General features: G+C 40.9%; 1 protein-coding gene across 1 annotated transcript in view; it reads right to left on the bottom strand.

Moving 5' to 3' along the window:
* ANK3 (ankyrin 3, node of Ranvier (ankyrin G)) overlaps positions 1-15,231 on the bottom strand; it is a 210,343-nt gene that overhangs the window by 178,914 nt on the left and 16,198 nt on the right. The window contains exon 2 of the mRNA XM_009325841.1: positions 282-289. Coding sequence (XP_009324116.1) covers positions 282-289 — 8 coding nt within the window. The remainder of the gene's footprint in view (positions 1-281; positions 290-15,231) is intronic.

Here is a 15,231-nt window from a genome sequence, read left to right as displayed (position 1 = left end):
ATTTGCTGAGTTTGAAAGCACTGGTTTAAAAAAACTAAAGCTCTAAATAGTTTTGGATCACACTGCCTGAGAGAGACTTCTACAGCCATCCCACAGCGCCACAGGGAGCAACCGGAGCTGCAGCCTTCATCTACAGAGCTCATGTACGTGAGCTGCTGCCACTCGACTTGCCCAATTGCTCTGGGGTTTTGGTGGGGTTTTATTTTATTTGTTTGTTTGTTTTTTTAAGAGCCACAGTAGAAAAATACTTTCTTTCAGCAAGTCAAGAGCTGCAAGTGGACTTTCTTTTGGGCAACCGCAATAGGGAAGATTTAGATTTTGGCCTGAGTTTTGCAAGTAACACCACACACATGCTTAGCTTTAAAGACAGGAGCCATCTCCCTGAAGCTTAACAAGAGACAGGTGCAGACACGCTTCAGCCAAGTCCTGCTATTTACTTCCTGGATGTTCAATTTATAAACATATTCTTTTGTGTTTGTGCTCTGTAAAACAAAACAAGTCTCTTTAAAAAAATCTGTTTTGTGTGTCGTTTTTAAAAAATACTGCACAGTAGTATCACAACGTGACTACAGCTAAATATATCTTCTACATTGCAGCTTTTACTGCATTATAAGGCAGCCAATTTTAAGACAACATCAATAATTTAAAAACTCAGCTATGTGCAGCAACCTAATTGGATTATCTTTACTTGGCAATTTTTTCAGTAATATATTAGCTTCATTACTTTTATAGAAATACATCGATGGAGATCTTTCAGTAAACCCATGTAACACAATCAATAGATATAAAATCACGTGCAATTATGAAACATTTTTTCAGCAAGTACTTTTCTTCTCACTGTTTCAGTAAAAGGATTGTGCTGTTCAAAATTAAGCTAACACAGTAAATCAGGTTTGGACACAAAATATCTCTGGAGACTGAGATTCAGAGAGCCTTCTCCAGAGAACAGCACAGCAGCTGCCAGAGCCGCCACCCACAGACACCAGAGCTGCCGGGACACAGGCCCCCGTTTCTGTGATGGAGCTTCCTCATGATGCTTGCCTCCAGGAAAGGACACTTTTAGCTCCAACTGGCTGAAGAGGTCCTTTTTCACCAGTGAGCAACTGGGCAAGAGCAGAGGAAAATACCCTTTTTTCCTATGTTACATTTTGTACGGTGTAAGGAATAAAAGCAACATAACGTTGGACTGAGAAGATCGTCTCTTGGTGACTACAGAAAAGGCAGAAGAGGCAGTAAGTCCCTAGGCCTCATGTGTCAGCCTGGAGCCAGCCATGACGAAGGCAGCCAGCCAGCAGCAGACACGAGGATCAGAGATTTAGGTGGGATACAGCCTGCACGAATAGACTACAAAGCAGCCGAGAGGATCTTTTGCCCACAGAAAAGGGAGAGGTGCTTCATTTCTTTTCTTTTCAGGATCAGAGATTTAGGTGGGATACAGCCTGCACGAATAGACTACAAAGCAGCCGAGAGGATCTTTTGCCCACAGAAAAGGGAGAGGTGCTTCTTTTTTTTTTTTTTTTTTTTTTTTTTTTTTGTGATTTAAAGCTGTGACCACGACTCAAGTCCCCCTGAAAAACCCAGTTCAACCAGTCAGAGCATTTTAAAGGCCAGGTTGTCTATACTGGAGTCTAAACCAAAACCAAACAAAAAAGCAAGCCAAAACACACAAAAAAATCCTAACTTAAAACCAAGCCTAGCTGGCACAAGGAAGCTGCCCTTTGCTTAGTCCCCAGAAATGGATAGATAGAAGGCTGAGATGGTTACTTGTGTGCACGAGCGCTAATGCACAGTTCTCTTGCTGCTCCTGACATTTTCATCCAATGCAAACAGCCATCATGTGGAAACCATCACCACCACCAGCGTCACTGGGTGAGTACCCAGCGTCCACCCCATTCATATCTCCTTCCGATGGAAGGAGACCCACTCTGAAGTCCCTGTATGTTCCCTGATTCAAAAATGAAAACTGTCAGGTCCAAGGATTATCCCACCGGGGCCTGATACGCCTTAGTCTAAACTGATTCTCTCCAGACTCAAGGCTATTCTCCCTGTTCATGTGGGCTGCGAGCCAAAATCGTTTGCCAAACCAGGAGGATGAAGCTGTGTCTTTCTGGGGGCTGACATTCTCTTCAGCACAGACAGGGGGAAACATGGAAAGTCCCTTCGTTGTCTGAATCCAGAAGGAATTATTTGGGCCAAAGATTTTAATTACAACTGACAGTACAGGCGTCCTGCTGATGGCAGCCATTTTACTGATGCGGCATTATCCCTAGTGACACTGGCAGTAAGGAATAGCTGCCAACTGACCCACATTTGTAGGTAGAACCTACTGACCTGAGGAAGACTGCTCAAGCCCAGCATCAATTGAACCAAGTGACTTCAAAAGAGCCATTATGGAGCAAGAGATTTCAGTAAATGTGCTGACCAACATGTGCTCCTGTAGCTCCTGCTCTCCCTAGCACAGGTGCAAAAGATCAATACCGTCTGCTGCACTAAGCACATGCAGTAGGTTGGGAGCCCAGCTTCCCCAGGCTCCGCAAGGAAACCACTCGTGCTGCCAGGTCTGCATTTCCAGAGCCTGTGCGTTTCAGAAGGATCCTGACCATGGAGGCAGCTGGGGCTGAAGGTAGTTTTCACTGAAGTCTGCCTTCTCACACAGGGGACGACGCGTGTACAGGGATTGCACAGCGGGTGAAGTCAGATTGCACAATCTGTCCCTTTCAAGCTCACGGACATATGATGGCAATCTCTCATTTGAAATAATCTTATTGACTCTTCTTTTTACTGCACAGATACTCCTTAGCTCTCTATGGGTGACCCAGCACGCTCTGGAGCAATTACAGAAATCAGGTATTTTCCACTTATTTTCATTTAAAGCAGCAATAAGAGGGAAAGATCACCTCAGCAGCAAATACTCCATGGACCTCTAATGGTTCACAGATGAGTGAGTGAGAGCCATTAATCTACAGACTCAGTATGAATTCTGGGTAATGGAAGAAAGACATCAGTAGAAGTTTCCACTACAGAGTATTTGCAGACCTGGACTTGAGACTTCCACTTCTGAGACACTGATGAAATGAAAGGCTAGAGTTCATACGACAAGGAAAAAGCCTGGTTTTGACAGACGCACAGCCAGCACACAAGGATATGTCTTAACAGCAAACTGCTACCTTACAAAATGCCCTAAGGTGCACACACTATATACAGTATGCTATTTAAATTGTCTAGTAATGTATTCTGCAGTATCCTCTCTGACTTCCTTCCTCAAGCTTAAGGGCTCACGTGGAAGCCAATACATAAGCAGTGATACCAGAAATGCATAAAGTCCCGCTGGCAGAGAAGTGGGTCTTTTTTCTTACCCCACTTCCGCTAATTTTTTGGAAAAACAATTAAACTATTTTTAGGAACATGGTTCACTTTGAAAGGTTGCATCTCAACGCTGTTTTCTTGCGCAAAAGATAACAGAGAACCATGTACCCAAGAGCTATATGTCACTGCTATGTCTGCTATCTTGCATCAAACCCTAATGGCCATTTAGAAATTTTAAGATATTTCTTGGAGAGATACAGCAGCGGAAAATTATCAAAAATGACACTCACATCCACACTGTAGATTAATATGCCCCAAGACATTTTTGAAGGCTGGAAATGAATTCATATTCAAAATGACAAACTCTATTATGACTAGTAGACTAAATATTTGTAATTAAGCTGTTTACAGAGCAATTACAGAAATTTAAAAAAAATAATATTGTTCTAAAAACAAAATGAAGCTAAAAGTGTCTTCAAAAATACTCAAGTAGTGACGACATTAAAGCTCCCAACCATCATGAAGATAAGAAGCAATCAGCACACAAGTGGAATACTTTTATCAAATTCTGCTTCTAAGTTTTCAGTCCCTTGCTGCACTATTTCTTTCGGTCTCACCTCAATATAGAAAATGCCAGTAACATATCAAGCATGAAAGCCTACCATTCAAATAGGTATGTTCTCATAAGCCTAACAGAAGTGTTTTTCTATGAGCATTTAACTTGGCATATCTTTTAAAATATGTCTCAGTGGTTTACTTTATATATAAAATACAACATACAGCTAGTGTGTAGAGGGAATAAGATCACGTACAGCTAAAGAAATTACCCTTGATATTTGCTTTTCCATTAAAGAAGAATATATTCCATGAACAGAAGTGGATACTGCAAACCCTGTCACTGATGTTGCCTCCTGGGGAAGTCAGAGGGATTCAATCCCAATGCCATAAAGATTCACACTTGAAATTCTACCACACTGAACAAAATGCTCTGTATCATGAAGAACATGCTCTTCCCTAGACTAAGTCCATATTAAAATTGAATCTCTAAATTTCAGCGAGAGGAAATATTAAGCCCAAAGATATGCATGCTTTGTTGCATGTTTAACAGCCTGAAATCATCCCTCCTCTCTCCTCAAGCATGGAGAAAAATAAAACAAATCCAAATGCCATCCTCTTGGCCTATGCTTATTACAACTGGAACTCCGCTTTTCAAAAGAAAGGCATTAAAGAAAGAAAAATGGAAGAATGGAAGACAGGAGGGATGAGAATGGGAAGGATGGAAAAGAGTATCAAATACTCCCCACACCACTGAGACAAGTTTTGGACAAAAACAAAACAAAGAAAACTAGACAAACCGTGTAACATACATCCTATCTTGTAATTGAGATAATGGATATGAAATCCTCAAGATTAGCATAAAACAGGTATTTCTCCCCATTATATTACTACTTAGTTTTGAAAGCAGGAATACTTGCACACTTGCATTTGCAAAATATCAAAAAGCAGCAAGGGTTCCATTATATCCCAGATCAATTTTTTTTCCTCCAAAATTTCACCTGCGGCTGTAATTTGTTGGTGCCTGTAAAATGAGCTAGAGCCCCTGCACCAGCCCAGGAGAGCAGGTGTATTAACAACACACAGGAAAGCATCGCACTTGGCACCGCTACAGTCGCCTGCGACTGAGGCAGCCAAGGCAGAAACGGCAAAGAGACTTGACACCCGTTTGCTGCTTTGCTCCCCTCAGCGGTCTTTGCACACAGGGAACAAGATACCCCTCATTGTCACAGAATCATAGAATGGTTTGGGTTGGAATGGACCTTAAAGATCATCTAGTTCCAACCCCCCTGCCATGGGCAGGGACCCCCTTCCACTAGACCAGGTTGCTCAAAGCCTCATCTAACCTGACCTTGAACTCTTCCAGGGATGGGACATCCACAACTTCTCTGGGCAGCCTGTTCCAGTGCCTCACCACCCTCATAGTGAAGAATTTCTTCCTTATATCTAATCTAAATCTACCCTCTTTCAGTTTAAAGCCATTACCCCTTGTCCTAGGTTTATACGTTTACGCAGATCACAGAAAATCTTTGGGCATCTGAGATATCCCATTTCACTTTTCAACTACTCTAAAAATTCATTCTAATGTTTAGTCACATGTGGCACAAAAATGAAATCCTTTTAAGAACCTTTTGCAAGGATTTCTTGTTTTTCTTTAAAGAAATTAAGAGGATGCTGTCCTAAATGGCTTTGGATACACATCTCTGAGAAGCAGGGCCTGCAACATATCCTAGAGGACTATTATTTTGGAAGACAACTAAATATTTGAGAGATGTCAAAGGATGTTTCTAATGTGACAAATCTCAGGGAAGGAACGCTGTGAAGCACCTCAGAAATTAGGTGAAAATTTGAAAGAGGTGGCAGCATCTTTTCTTTTTCCCTTCCAGTCCAATATTTTCAATAACTAGCAAATAAGTCCCCAGATGCACCAATGGCTGCCATCCAGGAAATGCATCTGCTGTGTTTATGAGATCTGCAGTTCATAAATAATTGCCAAATATAGAATTATTCACTCCAGTGCTATCAAAGGCTGTTTTATAAGAAAAGAGAATATACCAGAATTACACTTATGAGGTAGATCAGTTTGATTTAGAATTCACGTGTGTGTGTGCCAGAGGTTAGCTTTTGTGGAAAAGGACCATTTACAATTTTTGCTTGAACTCTCTGACTGGCAATTGAAGCTTTCTGAGCCAAACACACTGCCACTGGCCCTCCTGCCATCAGCACCCCCGTGTAGGTGTACCTGTGTGGGTACGCTTTAGGCTTCAGCTTATGAAAACCCTAACTCCATTTTGTCAATGATTTTTTACATCCTTGTGCTATATAACAAAGGAGCAGTTTCCAGGTTGTTCATGCCAAATACCACATGCTGCCTTTCATGGCTCCAGACAGAAGGCTAAGGCTCCAGTAGCCCACAACGACCCTATTGAGAACCATCCACTGAGGTTAGTGCAAAAAACCCCACTGATTTCCAGAGGGACTGGTTCATACCTGAACTGATCCAGGAATGCACAGGTACAGTAAAGGTACAGCTGCTTGTATGCAGCTCACACATTTAAATAAGAAAGAAATATTCCCACTTATGATCAACTTCTATCAAGTATTAGAAAGATAATGCTGAACAAAAAATCCAGGCCAGAGGGGGGAAAAAATATACTGAAGCTACATACGAAAAAGAATGACAACTAAGAGAAAAAAATCTAAATGCTTCATAATCGAGTACTCTGTTCCTGATTTCTACTCCCAAACTGAGTTCCTATCAATACTTGCAATAAGTTGGTAATTTGCAGGGTGGGCGGTCTTCTGCAAATAAACCTGTGCTATCTTCACCTTTGATTCCAACTGGTTGGACCTGAATAAACTCTGCAGTGAAGGCCATCTCACCTCTTTAGATGCTGCTGTGCTCCTAGCATGGCTCCCCACATTAACTCCACCATCGGTCTTAGGAACACAAGAGTCTGCCAAGATAAAAAGCCACGCAGATATACTCATAGTATGCACTGCAGCCAGAAAGCTTGAGTGAAGGCTTTACGTGGGTACGTTCAAGTTCTGGGCATACGGGCAATCCGAGGATAGCAGCACAAACACTGTGCAAATGCAGTCCCCATACATTTTTTTACTAAAGGGATGGTTGAGAAAGGAGCTGCAACAAATTCCCACACACGTGTGAGCAGCTGACTCTTTGCAGAGGGCTGAGTATTTCCAAATGTCTTTGGCAGCCCAGACACCCACGACATGACATACATAAGAGCTTCCAGCTGTATCTGGCCTGTGAGCCACAAGTTTCTGGTCCCTTGTCAGGTACTAGGAAAAAGCAAAGCTCTTAAGCTTCCAGGCACTAAGATACAGAAAAACATTTAAACTCTGAGAGGCCAACAGGGGTCAGCCCTGCCTTAGCATGGAGGCAAAGATGAATGCAGTAACACACCACTTCCATCTCCACGGTCTGTGGCGCAACACAGTCAAAAGCCACATTTGGAAAATACACAAGGCTTGAATAATTAATGTTATAAAGCAACCACCGCCATGAAAAAGCACTGAAACATTTGGCAGCAGAAGCCTTCCAAAAGAAGTGTCTCAGCTCTCTGACATTAGTCCAAATTGATCTCAGCTCTGCAATTTTGTACCTGAAAGAAGCATGGAAGAGACCTGGCGGGCTCAGTTCACTTCTCATATGCCCACATGCATTCAGAAAGAGTACCAAGTTCCTTGCTTGCATATCACATCTAGTGGCTTCAGCACTGCCTGGACATGGCAACTGTAGTACTTGCTGTCCCCAAAGGGATTGCCCTTCCAGGATAGGCTTGGTATGAATAAATCAAAATGGCACCTTCAACAGTTGTGAACCCTACTTGCAGGGTGTTTGTCTACAGGACAGCAGTTTTTACTAAACTAGATCATATCATAAAAAAAGGAAAACAAGAAAATCCTTCTGCAAGGAAGACTCTAGGTAGAGTCAATGGATGTGTCTAATACCGCCCTCAGTCAGCCATATAGGACTATATGCAAGGCACAAAAGCATAAGAGAAGCTCAGCCACTAAACCTAACACTGCAAACAGCTGGATATACAAATAGACAAGAGGTGGCTGTGCTTGACTTGGATGTCTCTATTGCTGTGATAATTTCAATGATGAAACAGAGCAAATGCTTCAGACACAGCAGCGTGCCTCAAATAGGCACGCACAGCTCCCACTGATTGCAGTAGGAGCTGCACGGGCATGCTCGAGCGGAGAAAGTAGCTCTTTGTGTTGTATCAAACACTGGAGCATCCACCAGATGATCTACTTTTTAGTCACACTTTATCTCATGATCAGCTGGGCTAGGATACTGAACACATTGTCAATTGTTCAATGATGGAAAAATAAAGCTGCAGGCTACAGTTGATGTTTACTAAGGTATTGATGAGCTATTCATTTTATCAGGGCAGAAAGCACTGCAGAAGACATGCTGGAAAATGTAATCAAATGTAGAAAAATATTTAATACTGTTTTTATGTTATTATGGCTGTCTCTTTTCATTGGTACTTTGTGATAAATATACAGCATACCCAGTAGCTTAAGTGTGTGAACATATGTGAATACATGTAAACTCATAGAAATTATAATTTTTATTTGTGCATAAAAAACATTTACTGTTTTAAAAAACTGGCTAATGCTAACCCTCAAATGGACTATAAACGTTATGGTTTGCCTCAGATTTCCTGCGCTTACTGAAACATTGAGAACTGAATATTGCAGGTATATTCCATACACTACCATAACATTAAAGAGAAAGGTGAAACTCAATCCCATAAAGAAAAGTTCTACTAATTCAGTTTAAAAAACAAACAAACGAACAAACAACAGCCAGCCACTGTACTGGTGATGTGCTGAATTCCACAGCAGTTCTGCAGCCAAAATGGTCTCCCAAGATCTGCTACTTATTCCTACCTTCTGCTCAGTCTCCTGAGAAGCCACAGGCAGCAAACAACATATTATCCATACAAGGACTTCAGTATAACGTAACAATTTCAAACCTTCCACTTTCATTGTAAAATGAATAAATTAACAAACAAGCCAACGCAAATCTAGAAATCATTCTCTCATATAATTACCGAGAAGACCCCAGTCCCTATCAGGAGCAGGGCAGAAAAGCTTCTAGATTAATTTCTGTCGCTTTCATTTTCAGTTTTCTGAAGTCTTTAGGAGTTTATATTTGCTCACCCACAAAAATGCATCTGATTTTACTGCTTCACTAAATATACACTCAAAAGTTTCCATTTGAAGGTTGCTTCATTATGATACTGCAAGAAAACCCAACCCAGCCTACACAATTTTCTTCTTTGAGGAACCCAGGAATCACTTGTTCCTTTGGAAAAAAGTTAATGTTCAGTCTCAAAAAAAGATGCAACTGGAATGAAATGTATTGATTCTTTTTCATACAGAGAGCAGTCTCTGCAAGCAACTAATATACTCTTTATATAAGCAAAATAAAGTTATATGGTTGCAAAGAAATCACACATTCCAACTGATTCTAAATAATGACAAGAAATCTTTGCATTTGGCTATTCTGATTCTTCTTTGTTGTGTGAATGCTTGCTGGTAGGCTTACATGGAAAGCTCTTAATTCTTTCTCTTTGAAACATTAAATGGGATAAACCTGCTTGCTAGGGTCTGTTTCTTTGAGGTTTTGTACATAGTGGCACCATTTACATCTGAATCAAAAGAGGTGAGAGACTAACCATTAGCAGAGCAGAATCTTGTAACACTCCTTTCAAACACAAACAGGTAAATAACCACATAAAACACAACGTAAAAAGAAATTAAGTCTAAACTCTCCTCTCCTTTAATAAAAATGACCGGAGGTAGGGGGGGATTTTTAAGCCACTGCTCATGGTTATTTCTTTTCTTGTATGACAGTTAAGAAACCACAGCCCCTCCTTCTGAATGTATTTTCAGACACATTCAAATCTCCGCTTATGTTAAGACATCATTAAAAGAGAATAGCGTTAGTCTACCTGTCAATTTGCCACAGCAGAGCATTTTCCTGCACTTGGCAAGTCATTCCTAGAGGACTTGTTCAACATATGGCCAAATGTTACATAGAAAGTAAACCAACATATGTTCAGTGTGATGGAGGAAAGCAGAAAGTATTGGCAAAAGTCAGCCTCTGGTAGCATTCACTTTGTTTTCCACAAAGGACCAAGTCCAAAGATTTTACGTCATTGTCTTCAGCCCTATTGCATTTATCTGTAATGCTTGGAGAACAGTTACACCTACAGAGTTTGTAGCTTTCTCGTAAGCTTAAACCTCCTGATTAGTAAGCATTCATCATATAGTAAGTCAACACGCATAACACACCTGCCTTTGCTTCAGTATATCGTTTGTACCTTAGCAAACTCTTTTAATGTTAGTGATGCTGTGAATCATGCTTCATGTGTAGCAAAAGCATACCACTGTGAAAGCTTTACCCACCAGCTTTTTTCAGTTTCTTCTCAAGAGAAAATTAAAATATTTTAATGTTAAAGTTCAGAGATTTAACAGCAACATAGCTTTTAGGGTCAGATTTTCAAAACGCATACTTTTTTGCTTTTTCACAGTCACTTCTGGGACCAAAATTGCAATCAATTTTGTGGAAACAAAGATAACTAGGCTTTAAAGTTCTGACACCTACATAATCTACCACAGCACAGAAACAAGAGAACAGCAGTGAACCCTAAAGCTAAAAGCAAATCACTGCCAAACCGTAAAGTTCTGGGAATTGGGCTCAGTAATGTTTTCCTTCTGTTTCCTTATAATTGCAGGAAAAGATAAGCCAGGTGACAGGCTGGGGACAAAAGGAGCTTTTGCAGTTGGATGTTTCCTACCAGCACAGGTAGTAATTTGAGTTTCTAATGGCAATGGGGAAAAAGCAGAGCCTGAATTGAGTCTACGGAGGTTTCACTCATGCTTCTAATCAAACTGAAGCCACATTGATCACTCACATAAACAGTTACAATGGGAGAAAAAGATGGTTCTTTCTTCCAGGATTTTATCCGTTACCACTCAGTAAAACAACTGAGTGCATGCCAGGCACCATTTTTCAATTGGCAAATATTGTCCTGTTAGTGAGTGAGGTTACTGAGAAACTGGATATGTTGTAGAGATGACAACTTAGTAACAAAAACTCCCACCACACCCATAGGCTAAACAAAGACACTGAGAATGTGTTTTGAAAATGTATTCTTTTTACCTTACACTTTTACAACTGGAACTACAAAAGACTACGGCGCAATCTGCGATCCACCTAAGTGTTAGAAGCTGGAAGATGGTTCTGCTTCTATTCAACAGAAAGAACCAAGCCATAAAAATGCTGAGGGTGCATTTTAATCTTAAAGTTAAGCTGCAAGCCAAAAAAAAGGGTGCTCATGCATACTTCTTTGCTTCTCCCACCCGCCTCTGATTCCCACCAGGCCAGCACTGCTGTGCCCCCAAACCACTGGTGTCCCTCCAAAGGTGAGTTGAACAACTGCAATACTAACATGCAAATGCTGGGGGTGGTGAGATGGAGGAAAAAGAGGGGTTAAGCCCTGCAGCTTTCAGTGACAGGTGGCTCAATGAGTCTAAACAGACTGTAGTCCAAGAAACACCAGGCCACACTCCAAGATCACACTGAGACTACAACTAGGTCTCAGACTTCTTTTCATCCATCTTAATGCCCTGTTGCTTCTCCAGAGTCATCAACATGTTGTAGCTCACAGTATGGTTACAGATATTCTCTGAAAGCCAGAAGAGACATGAGCCGGTTTGTTGTAAATAGATCTATATTCCCATTTTTTAGCACATAATATTCAGTTCCTCAGTAATCAATGCCACCAGTTATTAAGCAATTGCATGCTGGCTGAGGAACGAATGTTGCAGGTTTTCTTCAGCTGTATTGACCAACGCTTACTTGGTTTGGTCTCCAGATATCCACGCTCTATTTGGAAGGGCTTCTCACAAAAAGCAAAATGTATCAACCCACGATTCTTATTGATTTTATCCTGGAAAAGAATATTACATGTCCTCTGCAAGCATTTTACTTCAACTACTGGCTATACTGTTTATCCCTTAGAATTAAAAATTTGCATCCGAAGGAAGATACTTCAGCTGATTCAGGAGATGTAGTTCAGTTGTAAAACCTTGCATGTTACTTTGGCTGGTAGAAGTCAAAGAGCATATTCTCAACTTCATGCAGAACTGGATCAAGGACAGTCACATCAGCTTTGAGCAGTCTAGTGTGTCCACGGTGAACAATCCAAAGCCCTGAAGAGAGAGTTGTTTAGATCCTGGAAGCAGAACGTGTGCATTAGGACAGCAGTGTCCTAATTATAGCAATACAGGGCTATGGGAAAGCTGCTCTAACCAGCTTGTAAGGAGCAATGGTCTGATAAAACTATATTGTTTCTGGAGCTGCCTCGTGAAGAGCCAGCAGAAGGGCCTCTGCCTAGTGACCAGTGTGTAACAGACATTTCTAAAGAAGGAATCTTCCTCTATGAAGATTTCAATTTTAATCCCATTGAAACAGCAAATCCCAATTCCCTGCAGGGTTGGACCCTTGCCTTTGCTTACACGGACTCCAGCCACCAACTAGAACAAGCCTTACCTTCTTGAACATTAAACTTTCAAATCTTACGGCTTTCAAACTCCCTGATACTGTGAGACAGAACAACAAAAACCTCACTCTCTCTCATACCAAAGACAGCAAATCTTTTCTAATAGCAAGTTGTCGCATCTACAACCGCTGTTAAGAAACTGTAGCTCCGCTCAAGGCAGGGCAGCCAACAGAGCCAAGTGGCTATAAAACTAAACAGGCAGGAGGGGATACTCCAGACCCAGGGAGCTACTCTCCTCCTCGGGGCTCAGTCCACGGAAAGCTGAATGCACAAAGAAGGATAAAGCCTGCTACCGACTGTACGCATTACTCTTGCACTCCCCTGCACCTTCACCCAAAACCTGTTACATTTTCTCCCATTCACTTGAACACAGTGAACAAAACACCACTACCACTCCGCAGGCAGAGCATCATGACCTCCAGCCAGGCTCCTGAGGTCTTCCCTTCATGACATCCAGCTGGGGACTGTGCTCTGTGACTTTCACACAGGAACACGGTCCCCCAGGGGTGCTTTGGCCTGTTTGCTAGCCTTTGGTCAAAGCCACTGCATTTACAGTCCTATAAATGCTGAATGCCTATGCAAGGTACAGATAGATTTCACAGATTCCACATTTACCTTGCAAAGAGGAGAGAGGCCAAAGCCTTTAGTACCTAATAATTTAAAAAACGCTTTCAGATTCTTAGTTAAAAGAATTTTTTTCTGAAGACAAGCATAGTTTCATAATTTGTATCTCAGGCTATCAGTATTAGGGCACAGATAATGGGATAAATCATGGTTTAAAATGGAACATACTAAGAGCAAAAGACACTTAATAATTGAACAAATCCTACCAGAAAATCTGTGGATTTGTCTGCCTAACTTTTATTTATTTCCATTTGTACCTGGGCACTACTCAAAGCAGTTAGCAATGAAAGATAAGAACGCACAAGAATCAGATAATGATCCCACAAACAAAATTATTATACCAATATTTAATGTCATGAACATGAATAACCTTGGAATTCTGAGGATTTTGCTAAAAACCCTCCAAACCAATTATTTATTGTTTAGCAGTTAGGGCGCATAGTCCCTATCAGCGTAGAATGCTACTGGCAGAGAACACTTGATAAGCACATTAGGAATATTAAAAGTACCATTTGAACATATCTTTCTGTAATTCAGACAAACCTTCTCTCCACTTACAGTGTTATATCTGATGGAGTTGTTCCTACTTCAGGAACAACTTTTCAAAATGAATTATTCAGACATAATGATCTCTGACTAAAGAGCTGTTCTATAAGTTACTGCTTAAGCATCTCTCAAGTATAATATTTTGAGAAACACAAATACACACACAGAGCACACATGTAAAACTCCACCTCTCCTTATGCAATGGAAATTTTACGTGCTTGCTTTCTGCAAATGAAATTTCCTAGTTTCAACTGCATTGCCCTTGAGGGTATCAAGTAATGTGATAAAATAATGAAAGGTTTCTGCCGTTACAATGAAGATCAGTATACAGTGGACCATTCCTTTTGTCTCACTTTTCAGGATGATCAGAGCATTGAGGCGATAAGAGGGAAGCTAGTGCTTTTATGTGATGCAAAATCGTCAAGCTGTATGTCCAGTCATTGCCTGGTGCTGCACTGCAGCTTCTGAAACAAATCCTCGCCTGTCCCCAATGACATTAGGAGAGCTCAGGGCCTGTTTCTATTTTAAAATGACAGAAGCATTTTCCCTTTAAGGTTGAAAATATTCGTGATCACAGTATCTGACGTTATTGTTTTGAAAGAATCATCATAATTTATAATGGTATTCATTTATTAAACACATACTTGTGGAAGCTAAATAAAGTGACAGGAAAAAAGTGTAAATAGTATGCATGGAGCCCACTGCGAATGCAGATGGAATTTCTACGGTTCACCTGACGCTTGTCTGATTTAATGAAGACAGTAAATTGCACAGCACAGTAACTGCATTCCACGCTGCATACACCACCGTGCAGTCACAGCTACTGGGGACAGATATTCCCTTTCTTCCAGCTTTACAATATTCTCTCTGATTTTAATCACCACATGGGATATTGGAGAATAGTCTCCAGGATATGGGAGAAAGTCTGTAATGTAAGCAGACTAGCTAAACGGATAAGAGGAAAATTACCAGGAAAAATTCTTATTTTCCTCACCCCTACCCTCCACACACACAGAAGTTGAAGAATAGATGAATTCTTTGTCTGGTTGCCATGAAAACTAAGAGATGTAGCCTTACCTCAGAGGAAATGATGTTATGCTCACTCAATGAATAAGAAATGAAAGCTGCATGGTCTTACCTCAGCAACACGAAGCTGAGTCCAAACAGAGTCTTTCTAAAACCCAGGCATGTGTGGATTCTAATCAGCTCTGTTTATAACGTATGATCATAGTTAATTGTTCATTAATTCCACCATATCATTTGTTCAGAGATTATACCCTCCACATAATGAATGTTTTGGGGTACTCTCCAGCAGAGGAAATTAAAATAGATAATAGCTGTGATTTTAAATAGTCGTCTTAGCAATCTTAGGTTTGAATCCATTGACCTAAACTACTTTTTAAAAGGTTTCAGAACATCAAAAAATTGTCTGTTCTCTTGAAAAAGTAAACGCACATGTGTAAATCAACATGCCTACAGAATTGATCCATTTCTCTCTAGCACTGGGCCTCACCCTGACAGCCACCTCCATACAAAGCCTTCTCCTGCAGGATATGGGAAGCTGGAGGGCCTTGAACCTCCAGGTGCA

Source organism: Pygoscelis adeliae, unplaced genomic scaffold (genome assembly GCF_000699105.1).
Source record: "Pygoscelis adeliae isolate BGI_AS28 unplaced genomic scaffold, ASM69910v1 Scaffold4, whole genome shotgun sequence".
Taxonomy (NCBI): Eukaryota; Metazoa; Chordata; class Aves; order Sphenisciformes; family Spheniscidae; genus Pygoscelis; species Pygoscelis adeliae.
Note: the sequence above shows the minus strand (reverse complement) of the source record. Positions and strands in the feature narration are given on the sequence as shown.